The 22973-nt window shown below is 40.6% G+C and overlaps 1 protein-coding gene across 3 annotated transcripts in view; it reads right to left on the bottom strand.

Annotated features, from left to right (window-relative positions):
• The window catches only part of ATP9B (ATPase phospholipid transporting 9B (putative)), a 242507-nt gene that overhangs the window by 16682 nt on the left and 202852 nt on the right, over positions 1-22973 (bottom strand). For all 3 annotated transcript variants that reach the window (XM_069957885.1, XM_069957883.1, XM_069957884.1), the window contains exons 16-22: positions 13109-13270; positions 10272-10364; positions 9059-9142; positions 7985-8155; positions 7334-7432; positions 4590-4679; positions 4064-4208 (exon numbers count right to left, since the gene is read on the bottom strand). In XM_069957885.1, coding sequence (XP_069813986.1) covers positions 4064-4208; positions 4590-4679; positions 7334-7432; positions 7985-8155; positions 9059-9142; positions 10272-10364; positions 13109-13270 — 844 coding nt within the window. The remainder of the gene's footprint in view (positions 1-4063; positions 4209-4589; positions 4680-7333; positions 7433-7984; positions 8156-9058; positions 9143-10271; positions 10365-13108; positions 13271-22973) is intronic.

Below are 22973 nucleotides of genomic sequence, written 5' to 3'. Positions count from 1 at the left end.
GGTACTGGCCGGCCTATCATGGCGATCGTGGGGGTGGCACCGGCGCCATCTTTGTTAGGAACAGTAACGGCGATTGGTGCTGTCCCGGACAGCACCAATCGCCATTACAGCTTTCCGGGTCACCGATGTATTCAGCTGCTACCAGCTGATCTGTATTGATCAGCCGATAGCAGCGATCGTCGGCACGGGGGGGGGGGGGGGTTAACCACCCCCGGTGCCGACGAGCAGAGATGGCCTGCTATACATTGTAGCAGGCCATCTTTCCCGATCGCTGTGTGTAAACACACAGCGATCGGGGAAACATCGAGCGTAAATTTACGTCCATTTGCGCTAAGTACCAGGGCGCGGGGGCGTAAATTTACGCCCAATGTCAATAAGGGGTTAAAATCGCTCCATTCCCATGCTTTGGTCTAAGGGGCTGTGTTAGGTGTCATTTTTTGCGCCATCATATGTACTTTCTATCGGTACCTTGATTGCGCATTTACAACTTTTTGATCGCTTTTTTATTACAATTTTTCTGGATTTGATGCGACCAAAAAAGCGCAATTTTGCACTTTGTGACTTTTTTTTGCGCTTACGCAGTTTACCGTGCGAGATCAGGAATGTGATAAATTAATAGTTCGGGCGATTACGCATGCGGCGATAACAAACATGTTTATTTATTTATTTTTATTTATAACATGGGAAAGGGGGGGTGATTCACACTTTTATTAGGGGAGGGGGCTTTTTAATAATAACAACACTTTTTTTGACACTTATACTAGAAGCCCCCCTGGGCCTCACGGCCCCACTCTGAACTCCCTTACCGACCGCAGGGCGTAAATATATGCCCGCAGTCCTTAAGGGGTTAAAGAGGATGTACCATAAAGGTACATCCTCTTTAATTCTTTTTTATTAAATTGTAATATCTTTTTTATATATATATATATATATATATATATATATATATATATATATATATACATAAAGCCCGCAGCAACAAGCTACAGACTTATACAAAGCAAAACAGCAGATATACATTCCCGTATCACCCTCCCAACCCCATACTCCCCCACCTCCCACGAGGAAGAGAGTACCGAAAACAAATTCAAAAATAAATAAATTATAATAACAAAAAAAAAAAAAAAATTTAGTGGTTACCTGAGCTGGACCTAGCAATTTCCCACTTAGTCCACAATTTCCTACATCTCCTCTCTGATTTTACAGTTTTTCCTAGCCGTCAGCATTTCATACTTCCTGATTCTTTCTACCAGTTCCGTCCATTGTTCAAAGCTGGGTGTTAGATCACCTCCCCATTTCCTAGATATCAATATTTTTACCAGGAGAAATAATTTATTCTTCAAGAAGCCATCTCTGCCATCATTCGGGAACCCACCCAATAATATTTGTGATAATTATTCCCCAGGATCAATCTGCAGAAAATCTCGCATGTACTTCATTACCTTTTCCCATAGTCCTTGGATTTTTTCACAACCCCATATTAAATGAAAGAAGTCTGCTTGGCCCCTAAGGCATTTAGGCCAGGCTGAATTGGTCCTACATCCTCTATTAACTAAGCTCATTGGGGAGTAATACACTTTATACAATATTTTTAGGACTATAAGTCTGTGGGGCTCACTACAAGAAACTGTCCTAGTGTTGCTAATAATCACGCCCCAGGTATCCCCCGTAATCTCCCCAATGAGTCGGTCCCATTTACTCTTTAATGACTCCAGTTGGCCCGTTCCAACCTCTCTGATCAACATTTTGTATATAGATGACAAGAACTTCCCACTATGACCAGGTTCCTTAAAGGGGTTGTCCGGCGATAAAAAATTATTCACAGAATAACACACATTACAAAGTTATACAACTTTGTAATGTATGTTATGTCTGTGAATGGCCCCCTTCCCCGTGTTTCCCCCCACCCACGCTAGACCCGGAAGTGTGGTGCATTATACTCACCGCATCTCCTGTCGTCCACGGTCTCCGATCCTCAGCAGTGACGTCTTCTTCGGGAGGCCGGCGGATCTTCCCGAGTGCCGGCCACCCTCTGCAGTGTCATCCGAAGCTCAGCCGCGATTGGCTGAGCATAACTGTGCTCAGCCAATCGCGGCTGAGCAGCTGATGACGTGGCCGCGTCATCAGCCGCTCAGCCACGATTGGCTGAGCACAGTTATGCTCAGCCAATCGCGGCTGAGCTTCGGATGACGCTGCAGAGGGCGGCTGGCACTCGGGAAGATCCGCCGGCCTCCCGAAGAAGACGTCACTGCTGAGGATCGGAGACCGTGGTCGGCACGTGACAGGTAATGTATAGCGCACCACACTTCCGGGTACACGGGTGGGGGTGGTGGAACACGGGGAAGGGGGCCATTCACAGACATAACATACATTACAAAGTTGTATAACTTTGTAATGTGTGTTATTCTGTGAATAATTTTTTTATCGCCGGACAACCCCTTTAATATACTTAATAATACTGTGATCATATGTGCTCCATACTTCCTTATCTATTGTATGTGTAAATGCATTTTTTATTTGTGCACACCAAAAATTTGGGAGTCCAGCAACCCCCAGATCTTCTTACAATCCTCAAGTGATATAAGATCCCCATCTTTTACTAACTGTGAGGCAAACCTCAACCCCTTCTGTCTCCAAAACTGTGTATTTGAAATTTTACAAAACTCTTTTAAATTACTATTGTGCCATAGTGGAGTAAACCATAATCCACCCTTAAATTTACAAATCTTTTTAATACTTATCCAAACTTTGCTATACATTTCTAACTGTGTTAATATGCGCTTACCCCCAAAACTGGCTTCTACTCCTCTTTAATTTGACCCAGGGGTTTTTTGAACTGCGGCCCAGTTCCCGTGTGCGTCACTGTTCTATACACAGGTACCGGGCCGGGGCTGAAGCACAGGAGGCGGGCCGACCCGCCCCCCGTTAGAAGGAATTCCCTCCCCTCTATTACGCGACTTCATTAGAATCAATAGAGCCGCGTCATAAAAGGGCAGGGGAGGAGTCCTCCCACTGGGAGCGGCCTGGCCCGCCTCGTATGCTTCAGCCCCGGCCCGGTACCCATGGATAAAACAGTTCAAAAAACGGACCGTGGCACTGGCTTCCCTGTGATGGCGCCGTTCTATGCCTGGTTCAGATTAAAGAGGATGTACCTGATGTACCATCAACAGCACACTCATCATCAATCCGCAAAAGATTCCGACCTCTGGGATCTCCACCAATCAACAAATTGGGCGTCATCCTCAACCCGTTTGAATAGAGTTGCGGTCAGACATGAATGCTGCCCCTCAAATGGATCAGGCAAAGATAGCCGAGAGCTTTGCTCAATAGCATTTCATGCTTTCAATCTTTCTGCTCATAACAACATAAAAATTAAAGACTGAGTGCTGGATCTGTTGGCTTTCATTGTAGTGACTTGCATTCTGCATGCTGCGCAACTCTTCCTATCAAATATGAAAGCATTGCTGATAGAAGGTCCATACAGAGCCTGCAATGGTAGTGTGAGCAAATCCTAATTTTATCTGACACACAATTATTAATTTTTGATATTTTATTTACTTACTACTTATAAGAATATTGTAAATGAAATGATAACCATAATAATATAATACACATGAACTGCTCATAATTCAAACCTAAAGAGTGTTTACTTTTGGTGTAAAAATAAATATATGAGTAAAAAAATTTCATATTTTTGAAGCAACATTCTGTTTTTGCTGCTCCCAATCTATAATTAAGACTGACCCCTGGAGAGATCATAACACGCTTCATAGTCAATAGGCAGTTTTGTGACAAAGAAGTTTAACAAAGTGATCTAATAATAGTGTTATTTTTGATTTCCAGATAGTAAATTCCATCTTGAAATGAATAATTGAAGCAACATAAACATTAATACACAGTGTTATTTTAACTTTGTATCAATAATTGTATAAATGTAAGGATGGGTTTGTATTAAGGGAGACAATGTCTAAGATGTCACCATGATCAAAGATAATAAATATATATATATATTATATATACACATTCATACATACACACACTGAAGGCTGGTGGTCCCTCTTACCTATGGCACATGTGCGTCTTCCTGTATGCTGTTGCAGAAGCTTCACAATCTGAGCTTTCTGTGTTGGTGAACAGCGGCAGCAGACAACAGCAGGGCACTGACAAGCAAGCTCCACAAATTCATGCTCATAATATTTTAAACACACCTATAGAAAAAGCAGGGGTGCAACAGAAAGGATTACGTCTCTCTTAATGATTCTCATATAGAGTGCCAAATATACACACTGGTATACAGCTTAACTGGTGCAGCTTAACTCCCACTGAATTGAATGGGAGCTGCAGCAACCCACAGCCACCACTGCACAATGAGCAGAGCTATCTGCTTCCTCATGCATAAAATTCATATACCTGCCATACTTTGTTAAAATGTTCTTCAGAAACTGACACAATATTACTTTACACTCTGTGTTATTTGCAGTCTACATCAAAAAAGTAATTTAAACATGTCTTGCATGGTAGACCTAGTTACTATGTAAAGTCAGGTATTATAATAGCTATGGCTTTATTACAAAATGAAGAAACCTCACCTCAAGAGAATCACCTGCGATCACTAAGGCACAATCGTGTTTTCTTCTGAAAGCATTTAGCTCTAAGTGAGCTTCACTTCGACTACTTACCTACAAAAAGGAAAATAAAAAACATAAAACATAATTCTAAATTAGGCTATGTTCACACAACTTTTTAAATAGAAGAGGTGGCCGCCTTTTCTCTTTTTTTGATATTGTGTGAACACAGCCTTACACTGCTGAGAATAATAAAGTAAATATACATATATCCGTACTGTCAGTTTGCAGATCACAAAGTTGCATACTTACCTAGTGCTCTGCTGCTTGTGATCCAGCATCGTTTTCACCGGCTCTCCTGTCCAGCAACTGTCTTCAGGCTCTGCCTCCTGCAGAGTGATTGTTAGCCAAAGAAAGCAGAGCTTGAAGACAGCAGCTGGACAGAAGAGCTGAATGCAGTAGCGCACTAGGTAAGTATGCAACTGCTGTGTTTGGCAAACTGACAGCATGGATATATGTACATCTGTGCTGTCAGTTTCAATAGATTGTTTGTGCAGCCCGGCCACCCAATTTCTCGTGGCACATCATGTAAATGAGCCCAATCTTGCTGATTGGTGCCAGTTTGCGGTGGCCTGTGGGCATGAAATTGCCACATATAAAAAGGACAATAAGGCTTGTTACAACGTAGCTCAGGCAGTCTAATACGACCTTTATGATAAGCCACCAGTATAAGATTGATGGAGGTCAGGCTCATAAAACTTTTGAAATAAAGAAGCACAGCACTTTAGCAAGCTATGGATGATCTTTTTGTTTATCAGTGCCACACATTTGGTAATGGCTGTGCCTGGTACTGCAGTAAAGTCCCATTCAAGTACCAAATGTACAGCACTGTTCCTGGTTAACAATGAAGGTGGTGTAGCGCATCCCCTTCTTTGAGCTACTAGTCACTAGTCACTAGTATTAGAAGTTAGACAGAAAATCCTCTATCTTCTCATTTTATGTTACAGTTCCAACACTAACATTTGACCTAGATAGAAAGGCCAGGATACAACCCAAGTCCTGACAAGCCGCTGTATGTACCTTGTTATGAATCTACATTATTAGGAAAAAATGTTTAGTCTTTAAAATTCAGGCACATAGAAGATTGTTGAACAGTTTCTACAATATTTGTGAGGCTCCATACACCTATGAAACTAGTAAAAAAAAAAAAAAGACGGCTGGCAAATGATTAGCTTTCAGAATTTCATTTCAAAGTCCTTACACGGCAAATTAACATAATTGTAGTTTCCCTACTTATTATAAGCTATAGAAAAACGCAAAGTAAATAGATTTTGTTCAAGAAACTTAATTTGCGATGTTACTTTACGAAAAGGTCAACAAAAATTGATCTGAAGTTTTATCAGAAGCATTAATAATTTAATTGCAAATAGGAGTCTGCAGGGCCTAATCTGCTATTCTGATGTTTCACAACAAACTGCATTTACATGTAAATGATATTCTAATAATTATTTCTGTTGGAAAAGTGCTTCATTTAGACGAGACACAGACATATGTCTTATCAGAGAAAGACAAAGAAGTCGCAGCAACTTTGCCATTTTTATTTTGGGACATAAAACCAAGTTATAATTAAAAGTGCATAGAAAATTGCTGCCTCCTCAGCACTGCCTTAAAAAATAATTATTATTTAAAATATTCTATGGAGTGCTTCACATATTCTCATATATTTTATGTCTGTAATTATCTGCCATTTGGTAATCCTTCTTTGTGCACAATAAAGAACACAACGTCTGGCTAATCGATGTACATGCGAATTAAAGGACATTGTTAAAAACCTCCTTTTCTAAATGGCAGGTAAAAGTTAAAGATGACGACTAAGATTGTCACCACCTTTTAAGAAATTATTTCAAAATAAAGACTAAAGAGAGTGTTTGCACTGATCACATCGGGTAGCTACTGAGTTCCGAAAAATACAGCCTAGGGAAGATAGCAACAGCTGTATCTCAGGGCAGCAGCAGGTCAGCAACAGTGACACCTACTGCAATCAAATAACTTTTGCCATGTCTAATGGCCAATAAAGAAAAGAAAGCAACAGCACCTAGTAGCCCAAATGGCAGTCAGTTCAGTGATGCACACTGGAGTGCCAACAATCCCAAGACAGAAGGCTAGTTCTACAATAAGTACATTGGATGCTGTTGGATTTTCTGGATTTATGTCCGTTGACACGTCAAAACATATTTTAAATGACAGCAACACCTTAAAGGGAACCAATCAGCATGATTTTGCTGATATGGTTCCCAGCAGCACAGTATAGATCTACTGTGCAGCTCGCGGAGCATACCAGTCGTGGCTGCAGCAGTAGCTGTACAAAGGGGAAAAAGATGTTTTATCTGGGTGGGGAGCTGTCTGTGACTAGTGACTAGTTGCACTGTCGACCTACAGTATACTGCGCTGCTGGGAACCATATCAGCACAATCATGCTGACTGGTTCCCTTTAAAGGGTTGGCTGATTTGGAAATGATTAATACTTTATTAGGGAATTCTGAGTTAATAGAGTCGATTTCCCCATCAAGGTCTCTATCCAATAGCCAGGCTAGTGAGTAGCTACACCACATAAGATGCACATTACATAGACAGCCCATTTATTTTAATGACAGCTGTGTAATGCCTCATTTCCCCTGTGGTGGTGCTGCAGGGGAATTACCACTTGCTGATGGGTTACACCATAGCTCACACAGTTTCATAAAATAGCGTAATGTAAAAAGACTTACAGGTCTGAAAATGTGAATATCCTGGTTCCGTGATACTAAGTGAGAACTCTTTGCTATACATGTTGCTGTTTCCAGCTTGTCTCCAGTAAGCATCCATATCTAAAAGCAAAGTAAAAGTTATAGTTTTAACTTTAAAGCGACTCTGTACCCACAATCTGACCCCCCCCCCAAACCACTTGTACCTTCGGATAGCTGCTTTTAATCCAAGATCTGTCCTGGGGTCCATTCGGCAGGGGATACAGTTATTGTCATAAAAACAGCTTTTAATCCGTCAGCGCTGTGTCTAACGGCCGGGGCTTACATTTGTATATGCATTAGGCTGGCACACCTCTCCGTCCTTCCTCCCCACCCTCCTCATCATTAGGAATGATCAAGGAGCATTTACTGCTAATGCATATACAAATGTAAGCCCCGGCCATTAGACACAGTGCTGCCGGATTAAAAGTTGTTTTTATGACAATAACTGCATCCCCTGCCGAACGAACCCAAGGACAGATGGTACAAGTGGTTTGGGGAGGTCAGATTGTGGGTACAGAGTCAGTTTAAGGTATCAAGTTCTCAGAAAGGCTGAAATGCATTAAATCTATGCCTTTGCAGGTATCAGGGATACACTTTAACCTGTCCGTATTAACAATTACCAGGTGCACATACCTTTATCCCAGCATTTCTCAACATTTCCAACGTAGGCCTGACATCTGCCTGTAGTTGATCCTCCACACCGGTTAAGCAAAGTAACTCCATTTCCCTTTCCAGGCTCTCTACCACAGCTGCCACTTTGAGAGCTCGATCGTGTATACTTAGCTTGGCTTGGTTGTACCGATTCTGGAAACAAAGATCATATAACAGTTATGAACCTTTGTTAAGAATGTTATAGCTATACAGGGTTACAACAGTTCACTGTGCATCTATGCCATGAGAAATAACCTCTCTTTATATTATTCTTATTATATAACATGTCTAAGTGACAGTGGACACAATAGGGCCTCATGTATAAAACTATTCTGACAAAAACTGGAATGGCTAGTTATTGAATTTATAACATATATAGCGGAGACAGAATAAACAGTTCTAGACAAAAAAATGGAATATTGCCAATAGACCTTTCAACTTGAATTTCCCCAAAAAGGAAATCAAACAGCCAAACGTGAACAAGCTCTAAACATTATCTATTGTACTTCAGTTATAGCATAGGTCAGAGGAGGGAGTAGGACATAAGCCCTATTACACTGGGAGGAGCAAATGAGCGCTGTCAGTGCTTGCTTGCTTCTTGTTCCCCGATCGCTGCTGCCGCTGCTATTAAGGGGGGGGTTTGAGCTCCGGGGGGGTTGCCCAGGTGATCACTGTATCATCCTGGCAGCCCATAGCAGATAGCACGGAGTGACGGCAGAAGATTGTTTCTATGTTAGTCGTTTGTCTTTCAACATGTTGAAAGACAAATGATTGCAAATGATCAGCAGACATCGTTCACAAGACAAGACGATTATCAGTGTTTAATATGGCTGCCACATGGCATACTTTACCTGCAGAGAGCCAAACAATGCAATGCAACATTTTGTTTTTTTCCCATATCTGCCTCCCCGCCCACGAGATAATGATGCTGTTCTTAATATGCTAATTAGAAAGGCAGGCCCTTCCTCTTCCATTGATGAACCAGTTAATTAATAGGCCTCTTCCCAAATTACACATTACTTCATAAAACTAAAATTCATAAAAAGCTACTTGTACCTCAAAATCTTGATACTGCTCTTCAGTTAATGATTTTTTAGCAACAACCAGAGTTCTTAGTCCTTCTCTTGCCATGTTTCCACACTAGGAATATACAGTAAGGAGATACTGTCAGAGAGGTGAGTTAAAAGTTGTCAAAGTTAACTTTACTGCCACATTGCTACTGAGTAAGTGAATAAAATAGGAGGCAAAGTTACAAGTGTGTTACAATAATGTAATGACTAACCTTAAGACATAAGAGGCAGCTTACTTTCAATCCTCCTAGTCTATACTGAAGTACAGAGAACCAGCTCTACAGAGGGACTGTTAAACTACTGAGATTTCAGGTAATTACAGTAGCTAGACGTGTAAGGTACGGTTCACCCCACAATACTAAATCTTCTATCACATTACAAGTGTTAGTTCTCAGCAAGGTCATCATTTGTTCACAGGATTGTAGAGTCTATCTCCTAAGTGATGGGACTCGGGAAACATGTCAAAAATTGTTAGGGTAAAACCTTTGAATAACAATATTAAATATGGTATTAACTGTGTTCTGGCTAATACTGTAAAAGATACAGATATCTATCATCAAACTCCTGACAGTAGATGTTACAGGCTAGAAGATCACGCATTTAATACCACATATTATTAGAACTGAAGTTTATGCTATTATTACAAATAATCCTTTGTCAAGTGCTTCTAAAACATAAGCTTAATAAATGTCATTGGGGAGAGAGGTCTATTGATCTGACCTCATATTGCTAAATAAATTAAACCAATTTTTTTCCTTACAATTAATTATGTATCATTATCGCCAAAAGTAATTTTTATGACATTTTGTTAGGTCTTCGGGGAGTTTAATTTAATCATGCCTCTGATTAAGTGAAGCTGGCCTGCAGCATATATTGATTCATATTGCCAATACCATCATCAACATATGCATGGTGATCAGTCTATTACTATATTGTCAGGACAGAGTGCTAGATTAAGATGACTACAGACAAAACAAAGCCTGCAAGGAGTGTTTTTGCATATTTGGCCATCTGCTAAATGTAAGCCAATCTTTTTTCACAATATGTTTGCTGACTAGCACCCTAAGTCCTAAGCTGGTCATATAGACATGAGAAAATGACCATCAGAAAGCTAAACAATAAGCAGTCATCATCTAGGATCCCTAAACACTTGTTGAAATATAATTATTTTAACAAATATTTTATTTGAAGGCTCCTACCTCTTCTTCCAGCCAGTCATTATACTGTACAATGCTAGCCATGGCAACATCAGCACCTTTCATATAGAAAGTGATATCCCCTGAGGATTCCTCCTGTAATTAGAAAAACGTTATATAGATAAATAATATCACATTATCATAATGTACTGCATGGAGACTGTAGAAACACATTACCACAGTGTCTTACTCTTTTGTGCTAGTACCTGCATTACCGTCTTTCTTGGTCTTCAATGCAATGCTTTTTTGGGGTGAAGCATATACATGTACTGTGCTTTAGGGGGAATAGAACATTCTGTTCTGCTTAATGTTGTCTGGTGACAGATAGTTGACATTGTTGTAACAATGGGATAAAAATGAATATGTGCCATTATATAAGTATATTTAAAGGGTGAAAATGCACAACTTCATTAACAGTTTTAATGTTTTACGTATTATAACTTAATTTATAACCCGGGTTATTTATTAGTGTTAAGCAAGCACTAAAATGCTCATTACTCGAGTGGGGCATTTTTCAATGCTCAAATGCTCAACTTGAGTAGCGAACCCTGTTGAAATCAATAGGAGACTTAAATGGGTAGTGCGGCACTAAACAATTATTCACTAAATAACACACACTACAAAGTTATACAACTTTGTAATGTATGTTATGTTAGTGAATGGCCCCCTTCCCCGTGTTTCCCCCCACCCACCCAGACCTATAAGACCCCAGCCGCCATCTTGGGGACAATGATGTCATCTTCGGGAGGCCAGCAGAACCGCTCCGACCGGCCCTCATGCCGGCCGCCATCTGCGGCGTCATCAGCTGCTCAGCCGCGATTGGCTGAGCATAACTGTGCTCAGCCAATCGTGGCTGAGCAGCTGATGATGCCGCAGAGGGGGGGGGGGGGCGGCATAAGGGAGGGCTGGTGTGGACCGGCCAGCCTCCCGAAGACGACGTCATTGTACCCAAGATAGCGGCCGGGGTCGACAAGAATCGGGTGAGTATAGAGCACTACACTTCTGGGTGGGTCTAGAGTGAGTGGGGGGAAACAGGGGGAAGGGGGCCATTCACTAACATAACATACATTACAAAGTTGTATAACTTTGTAATGTGTGTTATTTGGTAAATAATTGTTTAGCTCCGCACTACCCCTTCAAAGAGACTCTGTACCCACAATCTGCCCACCCCAAACCGCTTGTACCTTCAGATAGCTGCTTTTAATCCAAGATCTGTCCTGGGGTCCGTTTGGCAGGTGATGCAGTTAATGTCATAAACAACAAATTTTAAACTGGCAGCCCCGTGCCCTTCGGCCGGGGCTTACATTGTGTATGCATTAGGCAGGCACAACCTCTCATCATTAGGAATGCTCCAGGCAGATTGCCTCCTATTCCCCACCGGTGTCATCCCGGCACATGGGCTGGATCGTTAAGCAGCTGTGTAGTTTTCACTGCAGAGGAATAGGAAAAATTTGCCAAAGGGCAAAAAGCTGCCAGTTTAAAAGTTGTTTTTTTTTATGACAATAACTGCATCACCTGCCGAATGGACCCCAGGACAGATCTTGGATTAAAAGCAGCTATCTGAAGGTACAAGTGGTTTGGGGAGGTCAGATTGTGGGTACAGAGTTGCTTTAAGCATTTAAACAGGTGATCCCTGCTCAGTTGAGTGGAGGGTGCTTGGTTCACATTTAAGATATGTAAATGAAATGTACAAAAACTAGAACAAAAAATGCAATAGGTTACTGCCAGACATATTAGGACACCTGCGGTATGCCATCGATTGACAGCATACTGCTGGAGTGCTAATGTGTCTTGAAGTATCGTACTGCATTTTTTTTTTGTTGTAATTTTTGTACATTTGATGTTAAGCAAATGCATGACACTATATTGCCACTGAACTGAGAACACACTGCATAAACCAAAAAACTCACAAAGAGTGGTGAGCCTGAAGAGGAGGCAACACTAAGTTTTACTTAATAATAAAAAGGTAATGGATCAGTTTAAGCCATGTAAATTAAAAGTGTATGTGTTCTTTTATACATTCTACAGTTTATACAGTATAGATACACACTGAACAAAAGAGCAATGATCACTTCTTTAAATAACTCTGTACCCACAATCTAAGCCCCCCAAACTGCTTTTACCTTTGGATTGCTGTTTTTAATCCAAGATCTGTCCTGGGGTCTGTTCAGCAGGTGATGTAGTTACTGTCCTAAAAAACATCTTTTAAACTTGCAGCCCTGTGTCAAATTGGCGTGGCCTAGAGTACTCATGCTCTAGGATTGCAACGTCCCTCCTCATCATTAGGAATGCCCCTAGAACAATTTCTCTTTTTCCTCACCTGTGTGAACACGGCACATGAGCTGAAATGTTAAGGCACCTGTGCAGTGTTCAGACAGGTAATGAATATGAAAAATCTTGCCCGGGGGCGTTCCTAGTGATGAGGAGGGACGGAGGGGCATTGCAAGCCTAGGGCATACACACTCTTGGCCACGCCAATTTGACACAGGGCTGCAAGTTTAAAAGTTGTTTTTTAGGACAATAACTGCATCCTCTGCCGAACGGACCAAGAAGGTACAAGAAGTTTTGGGAGGCAGATTGTGGGTACAGAGTCACTTTAAATACACTAAATTACTTATCATAAACTGATCCTAGGTTTCATTCTGTGTTGTGTTCCAGAGATGTATTCACAGTTTAAAGACCCCAGCCCCACCACAAACACACACACACACACACAAAACCAGTCGGTCAGTCAGATTTTCCTATTTCAGGATACTGTACAGCGCATGCATTGAAGACTACACTTCACACTTGTGTTCAAAAGGTAATTACTTTCTGTAAAAATAAAATGATATACTTACTCTGACTATGATGCCCATCCGTTTGCTTTCAGAAGTGAAGGGAAAGATCTGGAGAATAAAGAATGTCAGAATCTGTCCACTGGGAGTTTTAAGTTGCATGGATGTCAGATCTCTGTTGACAAGAGTGAGGCCAACACTTTCTGTCCACTGCACAAGTGCAACCTGTATGAAACAAAATATTATGTAGTATTAGATATGCTAATGAAAGGCTATGGAAGACGACTTTGTGGTTAGTACTGCATAGGCTATATATGTATATGTTTAATTACCACAGACTATGTCACCTGTTGAGTTATTTTAAAGTAAAACTTGAAACTTGAAGTTGGTTACTGAAAACAGAGATGCCTTCAAATGTTCATTTTCTGGGTATGCTCTACCCAGTCTATGTTCTTTTCTTTATATCTACAGAGCACTATAGTCAAAGTTAATAAAGATCTATGCTCTCTTACACCAGCATATTGATGCATTGGATGCCAGAACTGTGCCCTATATAGCAATGCTTAGAAGTTCTAGCCTAGCCTATAGCTGTAGAGCACATTTAATACAATTGCTCCTTGACAACTACGGCTGCTGCCCCAGAACCATTTAGAAGTGGCTGTTTACTGTTGTGAACCTGGCCCTTTGTTGGGATAACATCTATAGTAAATTGACATCCAAGGGTGGCTAAGAAAATTGGAGTAATAGGTATGCTAAACAACAAATACATTCTATCAAACAAATATAGACTGATATTTTACTTTATTATTGAAGTAAGCTTCATCTGATGTGATAATTGTATGTTATATCCTCGATGAGTTCAATAGATGTCACTTACATGCTTCAGCACAGAAAAGGTTACAAGGGAACTATCAGCAGGCTTATGCAAACGAACCTGCTAATATGCCCTTGCTGCGGCTTACCTGATGTCTGCTCTGCTGTCCTTTTTCTGTCAGTCCTGCCATTTTTTGTGCAGTTTAAAGCGACTCTACACACAATCTGTCCCCCCCAAACCACTTGTACCTTCGGATAGCTTTTAATCCAAGATCTGTCCTGGGGTCGATTCGTCAGGGGATGCAGTTATTGTTCTAAAAAAACAACTTTTAATCCAGCAGCGCTGTGTCTAACGGCCGGGGCTTACATTTATATATGCATTAGGCTGGCACCACCTCTCTGTCCTTCCTCCCCACCATTAGGAATGATCCAGGAACATTTATTGCTGTTTGAGCTTTGCACAGGTGTATTAACGATCCAGCCCATGTTCATTATGCACACAGGTGGGGAATAGGAAGCAATCTGCCTGGAGCATTCCTAATGATGAGGAGGGTGGGGAGGAAGGACAGAGAGGGTGTGCCAGCCTAATGCATATACAAATGTAAGCCCCGGCCGTTAGACACAGCGCTGTAGGATTAAAAGTTGTTTTTATGACAATAACTGCATCCCCTGCCGAACGGACCCCAGGACAGATCTTGGATTAAAAGCAGTGGTACAAGTGGTTTGGGGGGGGGTCAGATTGTGGGTACAGAGTCGCTTTAAGATCAAATTTGCAAATCTGCTGGTTAGAAACACTGGGAGGAGGGGGGGGGGGGTTTGGGGCATTCCTCGGCCCGCTTTCCACCTTTTTCAATGATGCCTACTATGCATATTCATATGGTGGTGGGTGCTCTTTGGAGCCAAGGCAGACCACCTGTGCTCCTAACCAGCAGATCTGCATATTTGCTCATAATAAAACTGCATGAAAAATGGCGGGACCAACAGAAAAAAGGACAGCTTTTCCATGTCAGGTACGTAGCTGCAGGGGAATATCAGCAGGTTAGGTTAAAGAGCAATATACAGGAAATTTATGCTTCATCACTCCTGCACTGCCGTCCTTTGCATCGGATGGCACAGGAGTTCTATGTTTTTAGTTGTTTTTTTTAATAGAATTTGCAATTAAAAAAAAAAAAATCTAAATTGTCCGCACTCCTAGGGGCGAATTAATCATATTAATCTGATTAACCGCCCATCCCTAAGATGAAGCATAACATCTTTTAAATGTCTTAACACTGTATGATTCTCCCACTTCTTAATGCAAATAACATGTTGAAGGGCTTATTGTGTAGGTAAGCACCTCATAAATAATGGATTACTAACACCAAAACCAAACACACATGTACATACAACACGTACTTGTCCTAATTCTGCATTTGTCTATGCCTGAAAACTATACATATGGAATTATTTTCCAATATAAAGAAAAAGACAGTAAAAGTACCCAATAGTGTGTTGATAAAATAAAGATCTCGAAATTAGTTATATATGGATAATGCATCTTACAAATAAAAACAGTCTAGACAGCTACCAAACAGATAAAAATATAACGTATTCTAAGTCAGATTAGTCAATATAATTGATGATTGGATTGATCATGACCAACACAAAATGTTATAGAGTCCATTTCACTAACAATAAAATAATTAGACTGGCAGGAGGACAAATGTCTAAAGCAAGCTTTTTCCCTTAATTATATCAAGCACTTTCCTTCAATAAAACATTCTCTTCTTCTGCTTGCTTTTAACAAAAAGGAAGCACATGTGCTTGCATCAAATATGTACATCTTGTTTTCCCCTTTAAGGATGCTTTACACATTGAAAGAGCAACAGCAGGCACAAGTGGCATTAGCATTACAACTTACTTGGAATCTTTGGTTAAAAGGACAGAATGGGTAGCATAAACTAGTGACAGAGAAGCTGAACAGAATGATGTATCACTTAAATTGTTCTGTGCAGCTGATTCAGATGATATCCTTCTAAATAACATAGACAATAAGTAGTCCTCCCCATTGTGTGTGTGTGCTCAGTAGTCCTCTATATTAATGAGCACCAGCTCCTTCTCTCTCTACATTTTCCCCTACTTTGTGACATCATCACAACCCGGGGAAAAATGCCTTCTGGCGAAAGTCCTGGAGCTAGTCTTGCAGTGGGTGCAGGGAGAGGTAAGTAGTTTTTGGTTAATATAGTCAGCCCATCCCTGCTTGCTGTGAAGTAGTTAAAATAGCTGGACTTCTCTTTTAAGGCCTTTTGAAAAAAGTCTTGAGTCTATTTTTACCCATTAGGGACATATGCTTCTGCAACAAGTCTGTGTCCGATAAGTAATGAAATGTTACGAACCAACAGGAAGTGTTAAAAAAAGACCCTTTAAGTGCAAAATTTCAATGCATAACAGATTACTTAGTTGTACAAAACAGTCTAAAAACTGTAGTAAAGCTGGCCATACATGAAGTAAGCTGCTGCAAGACAACTCTGGCTTACCTCCAGGAGTGCAACAGGATCAGGCATGTGGAAATCTTAAATGTGTTTGCCCCACCACCCCCTTGACATTTGCTGTTGGGGAAAAGTCAAGAGGGCACATAAACAGTGGACTTATCTAATGTGCATGGACACCTTAATAGGTTCATGCATAAGGGTACAAACACACTGGGCATATCCGCAGCAGATTTCTCGCTGCAAATTTGCAGCGAGACCCGCTGCGGATCCCTGCTCTGTACACATATGGGCAGACAAACTCGCAGCAGGATGGACATCCCGCTGAGAGTTTGTCAGCAGCCCGCCCTGAGTTTGTCAGCAGCCTGCCCCTTTCACCCCCAGCCGCAGAAGCGTATGCATCACTTGGTTCCCGCTCCGGCTAGATTCGGGGCTACCGGCAGGTCCCGCTCGGCCACTCAGTGCGCTGCCTCTCCGCAGCGCACTGATTGGCTGAGCGGGACGTGGAGACGCTGGGAGCCGCAAAGCTAGCCGGAGCAGGTACCAGGTGATGTATATGCTCCGGCGGCCGGGGGTTAACGGGGCGGGCTGCTGACAAACTTGCAGCGGGATGTTTGTTTACAGGGCAGGAATTCGCAGTGAGAAATCCGCTGCGAATACGCCCAGTGTGTTTGTACCCCAATAAAAGATTTAAGCAAACAGACCTCATCTTCTTACATATTTTGTACATCAATATGTCAAGATTTCTGCTTGTCAGCTTTGAGTATAAACCTATATTACGAGTTCAAATTGGCCAAAGTGCACCAAGGATGCACCAAGGGTGCACAAGTCCAACTGTTGCAAACCATAGTCCACATGGAACAATGCTAGGTAAGTGATAGTCCCAGCACTCCAATGTCCATGATAAAATCCAATACTTTATTTCATATCAAAACACTGATTAAAAGTTCATGTTGGCTTGAAAAAAACCAAGGATTTCACGTGCTTGGTCATGGTCCGAGACTAAGCGCGCGTGTGTGCGCCACGCAATTCTACTGCAGTTTAAGGTACCCTAAAAATAGCAGACATCACTAAGGTGATTCAATGATTTCCAAAAAAAAAGCCAATATTTGAAAAGCTACAGATTATATCGGTTAAAAGGAAATCGATAACATAATTTATATGTGAGTCTGATTTTGGTGCATCGATAGAAAACCCAATATCTGCCTCCATCAGTTATTCCCATGATTACCATTTGAGAAAATAATATAAAATACAAAAAAACTTTATTATTGGTGCATTCTAAAAACTAAAAAAAAAGTTAAAAAGTCTGACTTTATTCATTACATGCAAGTAAGTGTTTTCCTTGGTGTTTTATGTTCCACATTTCCATACGTGACTGACTATTATTTTCTCAAGGAAACCATTCACTCATAGCTTCTATTCTTTGCAGACCTCTTGTTAACAGCAGAGCTTAGATTTTTCAGCTTGCACATTTCAAGTACTTACCACCTACTAACCTGAACTTTGGCTGCTGTTCTGTCATTATCTGGTGGCAGCAACCCTATACAGAATCTATTACAAGACGTCACTTTGAAGTGTTCTAAACACAACGGATTTAATCACATACTATGTAAAAGCTGTTCTACAAAAGCAGTCCTGAGGTGTAAAAAGTCCAAGGCTCACAATATTTTTGACCAAAACACTGGGAGCTCCAATTCTCGCTGAAATCCTGGCACACTTGTTAGCTTAAAATGACAATTAAAACAAAGCAGTAAATCAAACAGCATGGGCTTTTTAATTTTCATTAGCAGCAAGACATTAGTAAAATGATGTAGGACAATTACTCACAAAAAGCTACCGCAGGTTTTAATGCAGTGACCTTTGGCTTTCCAGAAATGTATCGGATTCCTAGATATAACTTTTAACTACCTCATTCTTTCATATAGATTGTTGTTGCCAATACAGATAGATAACAATTGAATTACCAAGTCCTAAATTAACTAACCATTGGACTGATTTCAAGAAGATGAATGCGATTTATTTTCTACTTACTAATAAAAGACAATGAAACATGGCACTGGCTGCAACTATTGCTGGAAAATCATATCAAGTGCGTGTATAACAATCTTAGAAATCATGTAAGCTATAATTCACTTCTCTGACAAAAGAGGAAACCCAGCAAGCATCACTTGTCTTGTTTCCAATGTTTTGTCGTCTCTGAGTGCCATAAGAAGGTGCACGGACGCTTACAAGAGAATCCTAATTTGAAGACGAGATGTTTTATAAGCTTGATGCATACATGCACATCTCAGCGGCATCTCAAAATCCTCCTGGATGGATTCCTGGTGACCATTAGGGTGTGGTTGAGGCAAGTTATTCATCTTTATTAGCTGCAATTCAAGCAGCACAATATGGCACTCATCGTCCCACAACAAACATTGTGCAGTTAAAGTCGCTGTGTAGCCCCAACCTTTTTAGGGTGATGTGGACTGAACTGACCCTAGTATTATGGAGGACATGCAGCTGAGAGACTAGCTGCTATAAAGTGCAGTCATATATGTTTTCATAATTTCCCTAAACAGCCCATCTTGAGCTCAGATAAGAGATACATTGATTTTAAGGATCAATAGTATTCCTTATAAGCCCCCAATAAGAAAGAGAGCAGCAGAGCACGCCTATAGCCTAAGCAGTAGGGTAATTGATAAATGAACAGGGATGTCAGTAATCAGGAGGGTCATAATCAGAAGCAATATCTTTCTACCACAAAATCATGATCAATATGATCAATGTGAATATAATGAGATAGCTATTCTCCTTTCTTTTGTTATTCATTTCTTCTTATGGCTTAAAAAAAACAAACAAAAAAAAAAACGTAGATGTCAATCTAGCCTAAGGGTCTATTCACACATACAGGATCTGTAGCAGATGTGATGCTGTGTTCCATCATTTAATTACATTAATATCTGCAGCTCTAAGTCTGCGACATCAATCATGTACAGCAGATCCTGTACATGTGAATGTAGCCGAAAAGAGATTTGATGATGTAAAAACTTTGAAACCATTTTATTAAATTGTTATAGACTGCATTCAGAAAGTCTTCCAACCGTTTGACTTTTTTCACATTTTATGTTAAGGTGCTTTAAAAAAAAGTTTTCCCCAATTAATCTGTTTTACCCTATACAAAGAATGTGAAAACATTATTTTAGAAATGTTTGCAAATTTATTACACAGAAAAAAACTAAAAAATTTTGCAAATCATTCGTATTCAGACCCTTTACTTTGACACTATACACTGGGGGGCTCCCTTTTCTCTTGATCATCTGTTTCTATGCCTTAACTGAAGTCACACCTGGTTACAAGGAGCATACTGTATCTGGATGCAGAGACTCTTATCCAATACCAAGTCTGAACACCGGTTAAATAACACACAGGGGGTGTAGCGTGTCTGTCCTGGGAGTCGCTTTACTCCACAATCAGTAACACATGTATATGAATCAGACACGGTGAAGAACAAATTATTATTATTAACTTTCTGTTGTATTTTTTCAAAATAAGTTCACAAACTTGGCAATTGCAATCAAACTTGTCAGTGCAAATAAACTCACACCACCCCGAGTGCGGACACTTTTAAGGGAGTCCCGTCTTCACGCCTTGCATCGGGGCTCCTGGTCTTCCAGTGTATTTTAGGCTGAGACCTCCGTGATGAAGGAGAGGCCTGTAGCTGGCAACAAGGGGCATATATTGCTGCAGTGGGCATACCTGGTTTCAGGCAGCATATCTGACTACACTGGACATACAAGGGACAAATCTGGTTACAAGGGGCATACCTAGCTACAAGAGGCATATCTGACTATAAGGGGAATACCAGGCTACAAGTTGCATATCTTGCTATAAGTGGGATATCTTGCTATAAGGGTATTACCTGGCTACATGGGGCATACCTAACTATAACAAACATATCTCATGGCAGGGGACATAACTGGCTAAAAGGGGCATATCTAGCTGCAGTAGGCATACCTGGTTGCATGGGGGATGCCTGTCTAAAGGGGGCATATGAGACTAAAAGAAGCATTGCCTCTAGCTACAGGGGGCATTATTATTTTGGAAGGGACATTATTAATGGATGGCTACAGGGGGGCATTATTATTTGAACCTAATTAAGATTTATTACTGGGTCCTACAGATTAGTCACATTTTTATGAGGGATCCAATATGGGAATCAACAGCTCATACATACTTTATACACAGCCTATTGCAGCATTGTGATCTTCAAAGTTTATAACCAATCATATCCTTGTAACTCATACTTTACAAGTATGATTGATGTATATTAACAATACAGGATAAAAACAACAGTCTGTATTCCTTGCTACTACTTTTCTTGAGTTGCCCCTCACAATCTGGACATGGGTAGAGGACATTGTCTCAATTAGAATGGAATCACATATGATGCTAAGGCTGTTAGGACTCCACTTCTAGTAGACCTAGAGGGATGGCGATTTCCCTGAGTGACTCAATAGAAACAGAAATAGACACAGTGGGGTTGGATAAGGGTTGGATTTGCTGCAGGTAATGAACCTATAATTTTCATGGCTTATATAATCATAACACACACATGTATATATATATATATATATATATATATATATATATATATATATAAAAAAAAGCATATTGTGACAAGTAGAAATTTTATGCTGTTATAATAAATGAGGAAGAGTGACGCATGTTGTAACTGTGTGTGGACAAGAGGGAACAATGCTGGGGGGAAGAATAGGGAAACAAAACTACCACATGTCCATGTTCGGGGAATTTCTGACCTCTCAAACACTTGCAATCTTGTCTCTTAGATAAAACTAATTATAAGCGTTATCATGACACGACAAGTCAGCAAAAACTATTATTTAGAATATGTATGGTTAAGGATTCTTTAATCACAAAGCATATAGCACACTCCAAGATGAATATGTAAATTACATCCTTTATAAGTACAAAAGAATCATTAACAAACAATTAAAAACATTTAAAATGAAGCCAAAAGTGAACATCCACAATTTCTGGGATAGCACTTAAAGGGGTAGTCCACCCAAAAAAAATTTCTTTCAAATCAACTGGTGCCATAAAGTGCCAGAGATTTGTAATTCACTTCTATTAAAAAATCTTAAGTCTTCCAGTACTTATTAGCTGCTGTATGTCCAGCAGGAAGTGGTGTTTTCTTTCCTGTCTGACCCAGTGCTCTCTGTTGCCTCCTCTGTCCATGTCAGGAACTGTCCAAAGCAGGAGCAAATCCCCATAGAAAACCCCTCCTGCTCTCCAGACTGGAAATAATACAACTTCCTGTTGGGCATACAGCAGCTAATAAGTACTGGAAGGCTTGAGATTTTTTAATAGAAGTAAATTACAAATCTCTGTCACTTCATGGCAGCAGTTGATTTGAAAGAAATTTTTTTTGGGTGGACTACCCCTTTAACACCAAGATGGACTATCTAATGTAGCCACACAGAGATTGTCCGCAATGAACCACACAATTAGTCAAAAGCAAGAAAATTATCAGAGAAACATATCAGTGCATAATACAACAATCTAGCAATCACTAAGCACTAAGATCTTGGTAGGATTGTCACCTACACCTATTTACAGAGTTTAGGTAGGTTTAGGTGACACCACACCAAGATCTTAGTGCTGTGCTTTGTATTTGATTACGCAACCTGTGTGTTTCGGCCGCACAACTCTCTGTCTAAACTGGGGATGTCGTGCCAAGAACATTGCATTCAAATGGCAGCTCGAACAAATGTGTGGCCCGGCTGCATGGTTACTTGTGCCTTGCAAAGGCATGGAAAAGTCTGATCTCACTGATCATGGCTTCTTTAGGGTCGCACATCGGACGGTCTAAAAGGATCCTCGTGCCCTGGAAGCTAGGGGCCTAGAAGCCTAAATATTAACCTTTACTTGATCACAGGCAACGGAGTCTAGACTTTGAGGTTGGAAAATCTACAGAAATTTTTTGCAGCAACACATGCACATCATTTGGACAAACACCCGACATGTTATAGTGTCATATCAGAAGTTTGTATTGGTGGGGGTTTAAATGCTGATAACCTCGCCAATCGCTAGAAGAGGCAGAAGCATGTACAGTAGCTGCATGGCTATGCCCCTTCATCTGTGCTTTAAACAACTATAATGCGCCATATACAAAATTATAATGAAAGTCAATAGGACTTTTGGCAATTCAGTGTATCAGAAGTCCTTCCATTGTAATTGTATACTGCTTATTAATGCTGTTTAGACCAGAGATAAAGGGGCCATCTGCCCCTTCATTTTAGCGATTGGTGGGGATCTCAGCACAAAGACCCCAACCAATACTAATTTCTGACATGTCACTATGATATGTCAGAAGTTTCTAAAAACATTTACACTTTAAATAATTTAAAACAAAGAAATGCACAAAAACACAGCAAAACCATGACAAGAAAATCTTTTGGTGGGTAAATAAACACTGAAGCTTACAGAGTCATGCCAGAAGTGGAACAGACAAAAGACCCCTATAACATAAAAAGATATCTGTGCTTTGAACCCAGTTTTGTTTTAGATTAAAAATAAGGACTAATATACTACATTTGAACCGAGGCCAAGTAAGCTAAACTCTGGCCTGTGAATGTAATAGA

The sequence above is a fragment of the Dendropsophus ebraccatus genome, chromosome 2 (assembly GCF_027789765.1).
Source record: "Dendropsophus ebraccatus isolate aDenEbr1 chromosome 2, aDenEbr1.pat, whole genome shotgun sequence".
NCBI lineage: Eukaryota > Metazoa > Chordata > Amphibia > Anura > Hylidae > Dendropsophus > Dendropsophus ebraccatus.
This window is presented reverse-complemented; position numbering and strand designations above follow the sequence as displayed.